General features: G+C 37.3%; 1 protein-coding gene across 1 annotated transcript in view; it reads right to left on the reverse strand.

Moving 5' to 3' along the window:
* Positions 1–653: 653 nt before the first annotated feature.
* The window catches only part of LOC126203365 (phenoloxidase 2-like), a 76692-nt gene continuing 62192 nt past the window's right edge, over positions 654–15153 (reverse strand). Inside the window, exons 10-13 of the mRNA XM_049937662.1 lie at positions 14053–14241; positions 13834–13969; positions 6806–7032; positions 654–1006 (exon numbers count right to left, since the gene is read on the reverse strand). Of these exons, the coding sequence (XP_049793619.1) occupies positions 773–1006; positions 6806–7032; positions 13834–13969; positions 14053–14241 (786 nt within the window). The 3' untranslated portion in view covers positions 654–772. The remainder of the gene's footprint in view (positions 1007–6805; positions 7033–13833; positions 13970–14052; positions 14242–15153) is intronic.

Genomic DNA, 15153 nt, shown 5'->3' on the forward strand with positions numbered 1-15153 from the left:
TGTATATTTTAAGTTCGAGTTTAACTTAGCTACATGTTCTGTGAAATTGTTTTATGTGTTAATTATACCACAACTATTTCAGGTTCACCTGCTGTGTCATGTTTGTGGGTTGCAAGGGCCATCAGTTTATTTTTCAGTAGCAGCTTCACACCATCTAAATTAGATCTTGACATACACAACATAGTTTTCATCTATTAAGTGTTTCACCTGCACACTTTCAAATTTTGGGACATGTTTGTTTCACTTTTATTTTAATGAAAGAAAAACAATAAAGTTCTTTTACTGTGTTCCTGAGCCTCAGATAACACAAACAGTATCATGACCAATTTTGCTTCCTTGTAAGTTGTCAACTTATCAACTGTACAGGCGAAGAGGGTGCTCACAGTTTCATGCTGAGTGCCATCTGATGATGACTTACTGAGGATCAAAACTAGCCACAATACTATTTATACGAACCAAGGCTGAAAAATACAATAAAATAATTTCATTACACAATTGTCACTTTTTTCATTTTGGCAGTAAACCTAATCAGTGGGAATAAAACAAAATCACTGATATCAATTAAAAAACAAGAAAGAGATTTACAAAACTCCCTTTATAATTTAACAATACAACAGGAAATTATTATACAATATGCACAAATAATGAAATGAAAGCTTGAAGGAAGGAAACTAAAAATGTAACTATCTTATAATTTTTCACTGTTATGTCTCATATATAAGAAATGTTCCATCCTGCACATCTGCTGTGCTGGATAGACAATACATGATGATCATGTACAGTCCATTGGTTGCCCCTTGTGGTCAAGGGTAATTTCATGGTGTACTATGCGCACATCAATCAAGCCCATGTTTGGTGTCAGGAATTCACGTAATGTACTGGCATCTGCACGTGGCATACGATCAAAAGGATATCCCATGTTGCGACGGTCTGGATAGTTGCGATTCTGAATGCCACAGTAGCTATGAGCAGGTCGACAAGTATTATCTGATGGAGGCTGGTCAACCTGTGAACATTTTGTCCAGATAATGAACAATATGACTAAGCAAACAACATGCAATTAAACTGGCATCACTTCCATAAGTTTACAATGCATTTTTCAGTTTAATGAACAGTAAACAAAACAATAAAAATCTGTATCTGTAGATTCATTGAGTTGACTTTCCAGTTTCATAACCAACATGAAGTTTTGAGGAACAAGGCAAAAATGTATTTTGTTTAGTCTATACAATATACCATGTCACTGAAAAACCCACAGTTGAATCCATTAAAACAACACAAATAATATACTTAGGTGTTTTTTGAATTATGTATGAGATGCTGTAAGTATGCACACTTGCATGTGCGCGCGCGCACACACCACACACACACACACACACACACACACACGCACACACACACACACACACACACACACACACACACATTTACTGTATCTCTTGGACAAGGTGTGTTTCCAGATAAGTGAAAATAATGTCATTCCAGAATGAAATTTTCACTCTGCAGCGGAGTGTGCGCTGATATGAAACTTCCTGGCAGATTAAAACTGTGTGCCCGACCGAGACTCGAACTCGGGACCTTTGCCTTTCGCGGGCAAGTGCTCTACCAACTGAGCTACCGAAGCACGACTCACGCCCGGCACTCACAGCTTTACTTCTGCCAGTACCTCGTCTCCTACCTTCCAAACTTCTGTAAAGTTTGGAAGGTAGGAGACGAGGTACTGGCAGAAGTAAAGCTGTGAGTGCCGGGCGTGAGTCGTGCTTCGGTAGCTCAGTTGGTAGAGCACTTGCCCGCGAAAGGCAAAGGTCCCGAGTTCGAGTCTCGGTTGGGCACACAGTTTTAATCTGCCAGGAAGTTTCAATAATGTCATTGTTAGGTCCATGAACAAAGAGGAATTATGACAGACATTAATCATTCTCTACCATTTGCAGAACATCTTTCTTCAAAATTTTTCCAGAGGCAATCTGCTTAGTAACTGTTGACTGTCTTTGCAAAAACAGAATTTCAGGCTAGTTATAGTTTAAACTTCAAATGGGTTTTTCACTGAATGTATGAGTTGTCACTCTATCAACTACATACTAAAAGAAATTAACATCATTTGACATTATGAACAGAACAACTGATAAATAATGGTTGTACACTAGTTGCATTCTTATGTACGTCTTTCTAATTGTATACAAATTAGAACATGTGATAAAAGAAAGTGTAATTCTGCTATTTTCCAGGATCTCTCTCTCTCTCTCTCTCTCTCTCTCTCTCTCTCTCTCTCTCTCTCTCTCTCTCTCTCTCAGCCTCATCACTGTTTTTGCATGTTTTATTTTCTGATATCTGCCTTACCAACAACTCCATATCCTGTTTTTCCTATGATTTATCAGCTGGTCTCTCTGACATTTCTAGTTTCTCAGGTTTTCAGATCTTCTGTCTAGATAGCATTTTATTTTTACATTGTTAATTTTTGCTTGGCATAGCTGCTGTGATTATTTATATAATTACTTGTCACATCAGTCTGTGATTATTTATCTAATCCTTATTAAGTCCACTTCATCCTTTTTCTTTCAGACAGAGTAATTACATGTTCATAAATCTAAGGAGTTGTGTGACTTGTATGTGATGGTTAGTGCTGCTGTTTGATATGTAGATATTCATTATTATAAGTAGATTTTCATTATTTGATTGTAATTTCATTTCAGACAGTTTTGTACATAAAAACTTTGGATTAACAATCAATCATTCTTATAGAATAACCAGTTGCTCCTACCTTTTCTCAACTACATGTCAATGGTTGATCTGAAATAAATACTTGCTGGCTACAGACAGCTGATTAAGTGTAATTTGCTTTATAAATAATTTTATGCACCATTTTCTTGTAGGGTGCAAAAGAGATAATGCATATAATTGAAAAAAAAAATCCACTCTGCTATGCATGTATCTGAAAGAAATCCACTCTGCTATCTTCTGTATCCTACCTGGCTCTGTAAGGAGCTCTATTTTATTCAGATATACACCCCTTCACCCTCCAACCAGTAGACAAAAACACATACACACAGACTTTCCACTCCCCTTAATCAGCACCTTTTGTTTTGCATTTTCAGGATGTAATAATTATATCCTAGTGTTAATATGATATCAGCAAACAGCATGAGCATCCAGAGTAAGGTTTCAGAATTCATCTCCATTACCAGGGTAGCAATATGTGCTTATTACTGTATAATATCAAACAGCTGCAATGTTTAAAGCAACTGGTGTATTGTACCAGACAAAAGGCCTCAAGTTATAGAGAAAAGAAACTGTTTGTTTCGATGCTGAAAAAATTATAGGTCAAACAGTTGGTGGTAGCTAGGGTGTAGATATGCTAAGAATAGGTTGCTATAAGAATAATGTGAAACAGGAATAAAAATTTGAACAATAAAAACCCCAGGTTGGAATATCAACAATGTAAGGAAAAGATAGATTGCTACTTGTCATAATGACACATTACGCTGTGTGCACACACACACACACACACACACACACACACACACACACACACACGCAAGCACACCTCAGTCTGGTCTGACTGACAGATACGACTGCCACGTGCATGTGTGTGTGTGTGTGTGTGTGTGTGTGTGTGTGTGTGTGAGAGAGAGAGAGAGAGAGAGAGAGAGGGAGAGAGAGAGGTGTGTTTGCTTGTGTGAATGTATGTGAACTTGTTTCTCTTTCTTTTTCTGATTAAGGCTGTGGTCAAAAACTAATGTGTAAGTGTCTTTCAATTGTGCCTGTCTGCAACTTTACGTGTCATCCTTGTGGTAAGTAGCAGTCTACTTCTTCCTTACATTAGGAATAAAAATTTGCTTTGTAGCACAACTAAGAAAAAAATTCTGTGATGAGGTCACAAGAGACAATAATTTCATGTGGCTCATTGGCCTGGTGCAAGTCTTCCAATTGGATGCCACGTTGGTGACTTGCCTGTCTCTAACTTTCCCCAGTTATCCAAACAGGAAAATGGAAACTACAGTTTAATGTGGAATCCGAACCATATGTCTTCTCTGGCAATTCCTCACATCATTTACATGTGAAAACTAGGTTAAGACATAGGCTGAAAAATCCAAGGTGTGACTGTGATTTGACCCTGTGACACCTTGGTTTCCAGAGAAGCACTTTACTGCTTGACCAACAGGCCCTGCAAGAGATGAGACCATACTATTATGGGAATTTGAAACATAATTCAGTACTATTGAACTACAAAGGGTATGATACTCCTTTGAGTGATGGGTGGCATCTTTGTGGCAGTGTAAGTGCTGATAGTTTGACATTATCTAGAATGGAGGCAGCAGTAAATAAACTGAAAAACAACAAGACAGCTATTTCAGTTACTTCAGTACAGACATGATCATAATACTTGGATAGTTTGGTTAATAATAGCTCTACAAAGGGCTCAACATCATGTGGAAATAAAATGTAATAATCAGCAACTGAATATAAGAAATAACCATCACACTGTTTAAACAGGATGATAGGAAGAAATGCACTAACTACAGAGGTATAACTTTTGCTTTCACATGATCTACAAATCTATTAGTCAGTCACTGAGAACAGAACAAGAAAATCTTCTGAATCTACACTTCAGTAAGAACAACATGGATTTAGACATTGCAAATAAACTATTAATCTCATTTTTACATAAAAATGCTTATTAGAAGTACCAGGAGAAAAGTAAAATACTCATGCCTGTCCTTCTGGACACCAAAAAGACATATGAGGCCTGTTCAAAAAGTATCTTACCTTGTTTTTTACTGCCAAAACCAACAACGGTGTCAGAGCATGCATACTCTCTAAGTTTGTTGGCATAAATAGTGCACATGTCTGATTTGTTTCATGACTACAGAAACAACCAGTTGCTGGCTGGTCATTAACAAGTGAACATGTGTAAGTGGTAGTTATTGGATTTTGTGTTGTGGGCAAAATGACAGAAAAAGTGGGACAACATTACTGCATCAAATTTTATTTCAAGCCAGTTAATTCTAAAGTTGAAACAATCCTCAAGATTTGACAAGTGTTTAGGAATGAAGCAGTGGGTACCACACAGATAAAGGAGTGGTACAACCACTTCAAATATGACTGCTCATCAATGAAGACTGAAGCATGTTTAGGCAGGTCCTCAACATCAGCAAGTGAAATTGTTATTGATTACGTAAGGATCCTGCTGATGCAGGATGGATAAATCACATTCAGAGAACATGCAGACAAGGTTAAAATAAGTATTGGATCCATTCAATCCATTTTTAACAGAACCTCAGGAGAATCTCAGCAAAATTTGTGCCAAAGTTGCTAACATCAGAGCAAAAGCAACTTTGTTAGAAGATCACACAGGACATACTTGATGCTATGAACAGTAATCCCAATTCTCTTAACACAGTAATCATTGGTGATGAGTTCTGGGTGTATGGATGTGACTCAAAACAAAGTTCCACTCATCACAATGGAAGCATCCATCATCTCCAAGACCCAAAACAGTGAGGCAGATCCACAGCAGTGTTGAAGTCATGCTGACCATCTCTTTTGACTCAAATGGCATAGTCTATCATGACTACACCCCAGAAGCTACTAAAGGCAATAAGGAGTACTTCCAAGAGGTTGTGCACTGCATTCATGGAGCAGTGCGATGCAAGTGCAAGAGCCCAGACTTGTGGGCAGAGGACAGTTGGCACCTTCACCACAATGTTGTATCCGCTCATCATTCTCAATTAATTCAAAGATTTTTGGCCAAATACCACACAGCTGCGGTTTGTTAACTTCTGTGTTCCCCTGACCTACTACTGAGTAACTTTTGGCTTTTCCCTAAACTGAAAAAGATTATGATAAGGACCAGATTTCAAAATGGGGAAGATATTATACATAATACAACAGAGCAGCTGTGCACCACACCAAAAGAGGCTTTACAGTGATGCTTTCAGCAGTGGCAGCAGCATTGGGAGAGGAGTGAAGAAGCTGAAGGGAACTACTTTGAAGGTGATTATCGCCTAACAATTGTATCTGAATAAAGATTGATTTTATGTAAGTCGGATACCTTTTGAACAGCCCTTGCACAGCATGTATTATGACAAATTGAGGAGCCAACACCTAATAATGTAAGTTTACACTTTGGATGCTATGATATGGCATGAAACACGAACTGAATTGCATGTTAAAATAGATTTCTGGCATGAAACATTTATGACAATGGGTCTCAAAATGATCAAACCACAAAACTGCAGGAATCAGCTTGGACTCAAGTTTGTTTGTTGTTTATTGTCCACACATCATTTTACAGTGATATCAGACATATCAACTTAACAACACAATAAAGCATAATAAAAAGTTAACAAACATGCAGGTGTATAATTACTAACAGGTTTAGGCCTACTTAATTTCAAAGTGAGTGTCATACTGTTTAGACATGGAAAATCCAGGATGGAATAACAATACGTATCAAGTCTCACTGCTCAGAAGTGACAGTGGCCATGTGTATGTGTTTCTACATCTGATTAGTCTTAGCTCAACACCTCATTCAACAGTTTACTTTTAAATGTGCCTGTCTGTTACTCAATGCCTCCTCTATGTGGTGAGTTGCAATCTATCCAAATTCAAATCATAACACTATTTCTTCACCTCTCATCACAAGTTACTGCACACACTGTGCTCGTTGCCCACATTACTCTCATATACTTGTAGCTGAAATCAGGACCATGGTAATACCCCTACTAATTCTATGAGTGTTCCATTTTTAAATAAATGAAATCTGTAAACTATGCAGAAAGCAGCACAGACATCAGAGAGAACTCACCTTGTCTTGAGCACCATCAGACACCATCACAAAATACTCTGCTGGTAATCCATCTGCCTGCCCCTTTGGAATCAACATGTGTTGTGGCCAACCACAGCCACAGAATGTATATGAAGCCTCCTCAGGTTTATCTCCAACCCCTGTTAAATTCCTAAATGAACGCTGATATGGTATTGTTACAGATGACTCCTCTGAACTACGACGTATGATGTTTCGCCCACTGTTCACTGCAACAATAAGAATAAGGTGTCAGAATCTAGCATTGAACTTTTTTTTTTAGATATAACGAATAATTTGTAGTATTACTGCCCACAAGTAAATTACTACATATGAACTGTCATTAAGTGACTGCATACAAAAGAGACTTTAACAAATTCGATAAATGTGAGCAAACATTAAAATTTTACATTAGATTTTTATTTTTCTTGGCAGCATATCTCCGAGAATGTTTATTTAATTTTTGTTTGTGGTCACATATATCAGAATTATTATTTATTTAATTTATTAACATATATCTACCACCTACTCTCTTGAAATGCAGTTGCAAGTCATAGACTTTCAAATGACATTTACAATCTAAAGGAACATATTCTTTTTGATCATCATCTAGTAAATAAATTTAAAAACATATATTTCACTGTTGTAGCAAAGTACTAACACAAATAAAAATTCAAATATATATTATTTTAAATTATTTCTTACTTTACAGCTGCATAACAAGGAAAGCGAAACTTAAAGAAAGGACCTCATCTTATTTTCTTATAGTTTTTACCTTATTGTGTATTGTGTTACATACAGGGCAAAAATTATTGAACTTTATTCATAATTTAAACATCACTAAAGATAATCAAATTTATGTTATGACATGTTCGATATACCTGCCATCATTGATGATTTTGTGGTGCAGACGAATAGCAACATTCTGTATGACCTGCTGAAGCATCAGAACATCAGTGCTGTTGATGACCTCCTGAATGGCTGTTTTCAACTCAGAAATAGTTTTGGGGTTATTGATCTATACCTTGTCTTTAATGTAGCCCACAAAAAGAAATTGCATGTGTTTGGATTCCTAGAATATTGCGGTCATTTGAGGGTTGTTTTGGGGGAGGAGACCAGACAGCGAGTTCATCAGTCTCATCGGATTAGAGAAGGATGGGGAAGGAAGTCGGCCATGCTCTTTGAAATGAACCTTCCCAGCATTTGCCTGCAGCAATTTAGGGAAATCATGGAAAACCTAAATCAGGATGGCCGGACGCGGGATTGAACCGTCGTCCTCCCGAATGCGAGTCCTATGTGCTAACCACTGCACCACGCGGTCAGTCGAGGCCAATGCCAGTGGCCTCTGGGTTCCCCAGAGCCAGAATGTGGTCCCCAAAGTGCTCCACTGGGACATCAAACACTCTCCTGCTTCAGTGGGGTTGAGCTCCATCTTGTGTGAACCACATCTTGTCGAAATCAAGGTCACTTTGGATAAAGGAGATGAAATCATCTTCCAAATCTTCATGTATCATCTGGTAGTCACTGTTCCATCAAGGAATATCGCACCAATGACTGGACATTGCACACCACACAGTCACCCATTGAGGGTGAAGAGACTTCTCGGTCACAAAGCGCTGATTCTCAGTCCCTCAAATGTGCAAATTTTACTTTCTTTCACGTGCAAATGGCTGACAACAACAAGATGTGTGTGCATGTGCATACTAACACCCCACATCCAACCGTGCAGTTTGAATGTCCTAATGCAAACCGTTCAGAAGTTATGACAATTTGATTTCATGTAGTTCAACAATTGTCACACTGTAAATCTGTAACAAAATGTTCCTCAATACAAGTAGAGAGAGAAATAACACAAACTGTATTTCTGACATTAACACTTAGATTAACTTAAGTATTAACTGGGTACTGAGAATTTAAAATACCTCTAAACAAAAAATAACTTCAAAAACAATTTCTGTTTAATGGCTTTGGCAAATTCATGTTTCAGACAGTTTTATTACAGTTGTGTACTGTATTTGCCAGAAAGGCAGTCTTCTGTCTGTTAGATGTTGATGGTGGAACTGCTGTGGTACAATGCTTAACTGTGATATAACTTACTCTAAAGACTCAAATGGACTTCTGCACTTCCCTCTTTAGTGTGTCTTCTTTTTGTTCCTTGTTACTGCCCATTGTTATGTCTTTGGATTCATTTCGGTTGGCACAATGCTTGTTGAAATTTTTTGGCAGTCCTGCCATTTATTCATCCACATATGTTACATAAATATCATAATGAAGGAGAACCTTGAGGGATGTGGAACAAGTCAAGAAGAATGTGGTTTTTGCAATGTGTAGATGGAGTCAGTCCAAACAAATACTACTCAAAATGCATGTAATGTGATATCCCATATAAACAGAATCTGTCGAATTCTTTCCTGTTTCAATCAGAATTTTTTTTAAGGTGGAATTTTATGCACCAATTCAACAGAGTAATTCGAAATCAGTATAATGCAGTATTTAGTTTAGCTGTGTATATTAACAGGAGCAGAAAAATGCAAAGAATAAATAGTCCAGCAGTGACTTAGTAGTGTTGCTGCATGACGGTAATAGAGAGAGGACTTGGTGTAGGTGAGCACACAGAATTAGGCAAGGGAGCCATAGCCAAAATATGTTTCCTGCTCTTTCAATGTCTGCTGTTATTGGTTAACCATACACAAGTCACATAGTCACAACACTAGTGCAGCTCAGTACAGGTATTACTCACAAACAAATATGCAAAAACACCTTGAACAAGCCCTTGCTTGTGTACTGGCTGTGCACTCACTTACTGTTTGCTGCCTTCATGCAGCAGAGCTCTCAGTTGTTGATCGAGTACTGGTTGTTATCGTTCTGCTGCTTTGTTAATATATATTGCTAAACTGAATACTACACTCGACTCATCTGGGGCTGCTCTGTTAGTTAGGCATGTAAAAACCCACTTGTGTGTTTGTGGTGGTGGTGGTGGTGGTGGTGGGGATATTTTTGGAATGAGAAATAAGTCAGTGTTTCCAGGGAACAATGGGCATCACTTGACACACATAATCAGCAGTAACTACTTGGTTGACTTGAGCTACATGTTGTTGAAACAAAACTGCAGATATCTAGATACACATCAAAGAAATATACCCGGAGACTCTTAGGAGAAATGTCTGGAATATATGTGTGTATATTAGCAGAAAGAAGTTCCTTGAAAAAAGCTGCTGGCTGGAGTGGCCGAGCGGTTCTAGGTGCTACAGTCTGGAACTGCGCGATTTCCAGTTTGCTGCATGAGGTCTACCTGCAAACTTTTATGGATTATTCCACCATTCTGAATCTTAGACAGGAACGTACAATTTACATGGATTTTTTTAATATTTTAATTTAATATTTGTCACGCGTTCGTAAATTCACTCTTATTAATAACTACAAATATTATTACGAAGTAACTATATTAGCACATAGTATAAAAATCCGATGGAAACTGCAGAAGCCTCCTTAAAGTATTCAGTTATTAACTTTATACAATATTCTTACCGTGGAGCAAATTCTCATTTTTACTTTATCTGCACTGCCCCAGAACCATATGCCATATACAGGAATTTCACATACACAGTTACATAATGTGTGTGCCCACTGATCTCTACTCCTGGTCCTGACAGTCATTTTTATCTGTATGGAATTGACTAACATGAGTTTCTTTGAGATTAAGGGTTAAGTTGCTTGTTGTGAACCATGTGTACATTTACTGGATCATTTTCCTGGCTTTGCGTGGTGTGGATTTGTTTAGATTGTCTGTCTGTACACTTGCATCAGCAGCAAACACTATGGTTTTTGAAGAGTCATCCAATGTCTACATTAAACCAAGTATGCAGATCTAGAACAGGTGTGAGCCAAGTACCAAACCTTGCTGGAAATCATATTTAATATCCCCCACTTCAAATTTAGTTTTATTCTTTTCATATCATTTACGAGTATTAATGTGTCCCTCTTGCTTTCTGTTATTAAGGTATGATTACATTCATGCAAGAGGAATGCCATTAGTGCCTTAACATTTTAGTTTCACAACCAGAATTTTCTGATCTACACAACTGAAGACATTGGCGAGAGATCACAGAAAATGGTAACAGGCTACAGTTTCTTGTTTGGTTCTACCTGAACTAGGTATGTGATATTACACATTGCTTTCTCAGCAGAGAAGTCTTTATATAAGCTGAACTGAGCTGTTGGCAAAAGATTATTGACAGAAAGGCTATTATTATGGGCTTCCTTCTTAAAATTTTTTGGTATCATGAGAAGCAGAGAGGCAGGCCTATAGTTAGAAGTCATTAGCTTATCTCCACTTCAATAACTGGGTGGTCCTGCTATCCACTGCAACCTTTCAGGAAATACATATTGACTTATCAACTGGCTTGCAAAGATAACTCAAGGTGGAAGGTGGCAAGGATGGAGGCTATAGTAAGCACAAATTTTAGTATTTTGATTGAAATACCATACTGGTCAGAAGTGTTACTGCTTTTCAGTCATGTAATGATGTTTATGATCTGTTAACTGCTTAATTTGACTAAAATTTTGTCTGTTGGTGAAACATGCAGTCCCTGAATAAGGAAATCTAATGGATATGCTTCTGATGTGCTGTGTGTGTGCCCTTATGTTTCCAGCACTGTATTGAAGAATTAATTGCATTTCACTGCCAAAGACTTGAATATAATATCAACTTTCTTGCTGCTACTGTCATCAGTGAGTTGAATAATTTGCCTTACTGAGTGTATTCATATCATGCCTTCGCTTTGCCCTTGAAATTTTAGAGTTTTGGTACACAGTGCATGGTTTTTATTTTCTTGACTATGTGATGGACAATTTTGTAATAATGCTTATTGTTCACCTTTAAATCCTGATTACAGTTAGTCCTCTGTAATTGTACTAGATCCACTGAAATGAAACCAGAATTCATAATAGTGTATGATTATTTTAGGAGATTATTAAATTTCTTACCACCTGTGAGCTCCTGGTAGACTTCTTGCCATTGTTCATCCAGTAAATTGTTTTTGAATGATGTCTCTATGTGAGCAATTATAACTCTATGAAACTGCACTTTTTGGTTCTTAACTACACCTACTGATGAGAATGCATTCTACTGCCATTTGATTATCATGATCTGATACACTGCTAACTTTGGGCTCACATATGTTTCATTAATAAGACTTGTATTTAGAAATAAATTATCAATTGCTGTTGAACCATATGTTTTTACTCTTGTTAGGAAAGTTATTGCAGGGAAGAAGCCAATTTTGGACATCACTGTCCTTCATCAGCATTATCCAAGGCGATTTCAGTATTGAAATGTCCATATATTAATACTTCCCAATTATTTCTACTAAGTCTTACTAGTTCTTTCTTTAACTGCTCAGTGCTGGTTAAATATATAATCAGTTATTTGCCTGCAGTTGTTGACTTGTTTTATTCATAGATGCTTTTTCCTTTTGTTATTCTTCAGTACCCAATGAACAATTGCCAAACTAGTCCAGATACAGATTTTCTACACAGTTTCTTCTCATCTCTGCCACTCCCATGGCTCATGCCTCTGTGGATGACCTATGCATAAGACCATCTCCTACTACAGGCGAGATACAGGCATTTCCTATGCTATCACAAGTAGTCCCACATATGAAAGGATCTGCATCATGTACTTGTTGGGCTACAATTACCATGCAGCATTCTACATGATTATTTCCATTACGCAACTGCCCATCCACATGACTGGCCTCTGTCCAACTAAACCACCCAGCTGCTACACAAGCTCGCATGACAGCATTAACCACCTCAACAGCTGATTCACTGCCCATGATATATGGGTCCTTTGACTACACCTTCACGTTTTTCTCTCCTGTAATTTCCATGCCTTATGCCTTTCCTCATCTGTCTGACAGTGTTCTCCCATTTCCCCTTCATGTTTCTCAATCTTTCTTCCTCACAGGTTAGTGACCACTGTGAACAGTCTATTTCTCCCCTAATTCTGTCTCTTGGCCTTCCACTATTTCATGTGTGTGGAGAGAGAGAGATAGAGAGAATACTAATCTTAGAAAAGAGTGAAAGCTGGTATGTTTTCCTCATTTTTTGTGTGAACCTTTGCACAATTTATTATTCAACTGCAGGATACTGTTTACATATTTTTATTTTCAGATTATTATTTCCATGCTGAAATTTTTATTATTGTAATTTACTAAAAATTAAATGATGGTATTGTCACACTGTTCAAGAAAGCAGCTTATATGAGACAAGTATAATTAGAATGGCTTCTTTAGCACTCAACCACTTTCTTTTCAATACAGAATTCAAAAGTATTGAATCAAGAGTCTAATAAAGAACATTATGCTAGCCATGACCAGTACTAAGAATCATGATGTAAATAACAGCAGAGTTGTCAAAGGCTACATATTTAATTACATATTTAAAAACAAAGATGATGTGACTTACCAAACGAAAGCGCTGGCAGGTTGATAGACACACAAACAAACACAAACATACACACAAAATTCAAGCTTTCACAACCAACGGTTGCTTCATCAGGAAAGAGGGAAGGAGAGGGAAAGACGAAAGGATGTGGGTTTTAAGGGAGAGGGTAAGGAGTCATTCCAATCCCGGGAGGGGAAAGACTTACCTTAGGGGGAAAAAAAGACAGGTATACACTCGCACACACACACATATCCATCCGCATATACACAGCCACAAGCAGGCTTCCTTAAAACCCACATTCTTCCGTCTTTCCCTATCCTTCCCTCTTTCCTGATGAAGCAACCGTTGGTTGCGAAAGCTTGAATTTTGTGTGTATGTTTGTGTTTGTTTGTGTGTCTATCAACCTGCCAGTGCTTTCGTTTGGTAAGTCACATCATCTTTGTTTTTAGATATATTTTTCCCACGTGGAATGTTTCCCTCTATTATATTTGTATCATTAATTACATATATTTACATATTAATTACATATATTTACATATTTACATATATTAATTACATATATTTCCATAATATTATAGACTTACATTGCACAGCAAACTTGTCAATTTCAATGAAAAGGTCCTTCTGATCTTCAAAGAGCATTGAAAGACCACGTTCATCAAATTTAGGTGCCATGAAAATTCTAACAGTTCCCAGTCGCGGAGCACCGTTATTTTCAATCTAAAAAAATAATAGTTATTGTTTGAACCAAATGATGACATACTAACCCTGAAATAAATACAGGACAAGCCACTAACACTTACCAAAATTCTAGTGACAAATGGTAAATGCTGCAGATGAGTAAAACGAACAAACACTGATCCTCGTGGTGCAAAATCAATTCCTCTTGAGGTATCCACATCACTGCATTGCCAGAATGTGAATAATGTATTCCTTTCTGACTCTTTTGCTATGATTTCTACACCTGTTACACGAACTTTGTCAAAGCCAAGCTACATTTGGGAAAAGACAGAAAGAGTAATTCTGTTAGTCAAATTATGTCCCACAAAGCTCACATCAACAATTTTTTGTTCATAACTATATGTAAAACTAATACCTAATGAACTATATAAAACAATATAATCTCATTCCGGGAAAAATAAGTTCTTGTCACTTTTGCTTTCTTTATCTTATGGTATTGTTGATTCTCAATGTACTTGCTTTTATAGCTGGAATGATGAATTTTTATTCTTTAGAAGAAAAATGAAACTGAAAAAACACTGCAAAGTGAAACATGGGAAAAATAGGTTGAAATGTCTCATAATGCCAAAGGAATGAGCATAGTTGATATGGAAAACAATTCAAAGCACATGCAAAAGTGTGTCCAGTGACTGAAGATTGTTTTGTTGCTTATTATGTATTACTCTATGTTCAAGAGCAGTTGTTTGGTTGTAACTTCAGTTTATGGTAATGTGCACCATATCACAAGATTATCTTTTTACTGAGGAGGAAATTAATGCTCAGTTGAAAGTAGTATATGGAAGCAGAGATTCCTCCCCTGAGAGTGACTAACAACAGTGATTGACTATGCCAATAAAACTGTTATATTATCTATATGTCATTAATAGTGACCCACAAATACTGTGGAACTGCCATGGAGAGGTCACCATGAAGGGACTGAGTTTTTGAAACTATCTATATGGTGGTGTAGGTCAGGATCCCAGGTGCCACACTCTGCCGCTATTCACCCTGGTGGGACCATGTTTATGAGCAACAACAAAACAAAATTTCACAGTTTCTTGTGAATGACTACGGCCATGAAATTAGCAATGAATTCTAAGTGACGCCATAGCATTGAGGTTAAGTTATGCTGAAGGTTGCAGATTGACAGGACTAAAATTACTATTTTAATCTAATTAAATGCT

The sequence above is a fragment of the Schistocerca nitens genome, chromosome 9 (genome assembly GCF_023898315.1).
Source record: "Schistocerca nitens isolate TAMUIC-IGC-003100 chromosome 9, iqSchNite1.1, whole genome shotgun sequence".
In the NCBI taxonomy this organism is placed as follows: Eukaryota; Metazoa; Arthropoda; class Insecta; order Orthoptera; family Acrididae; genus Schistocerca; species Schistocerca nitens.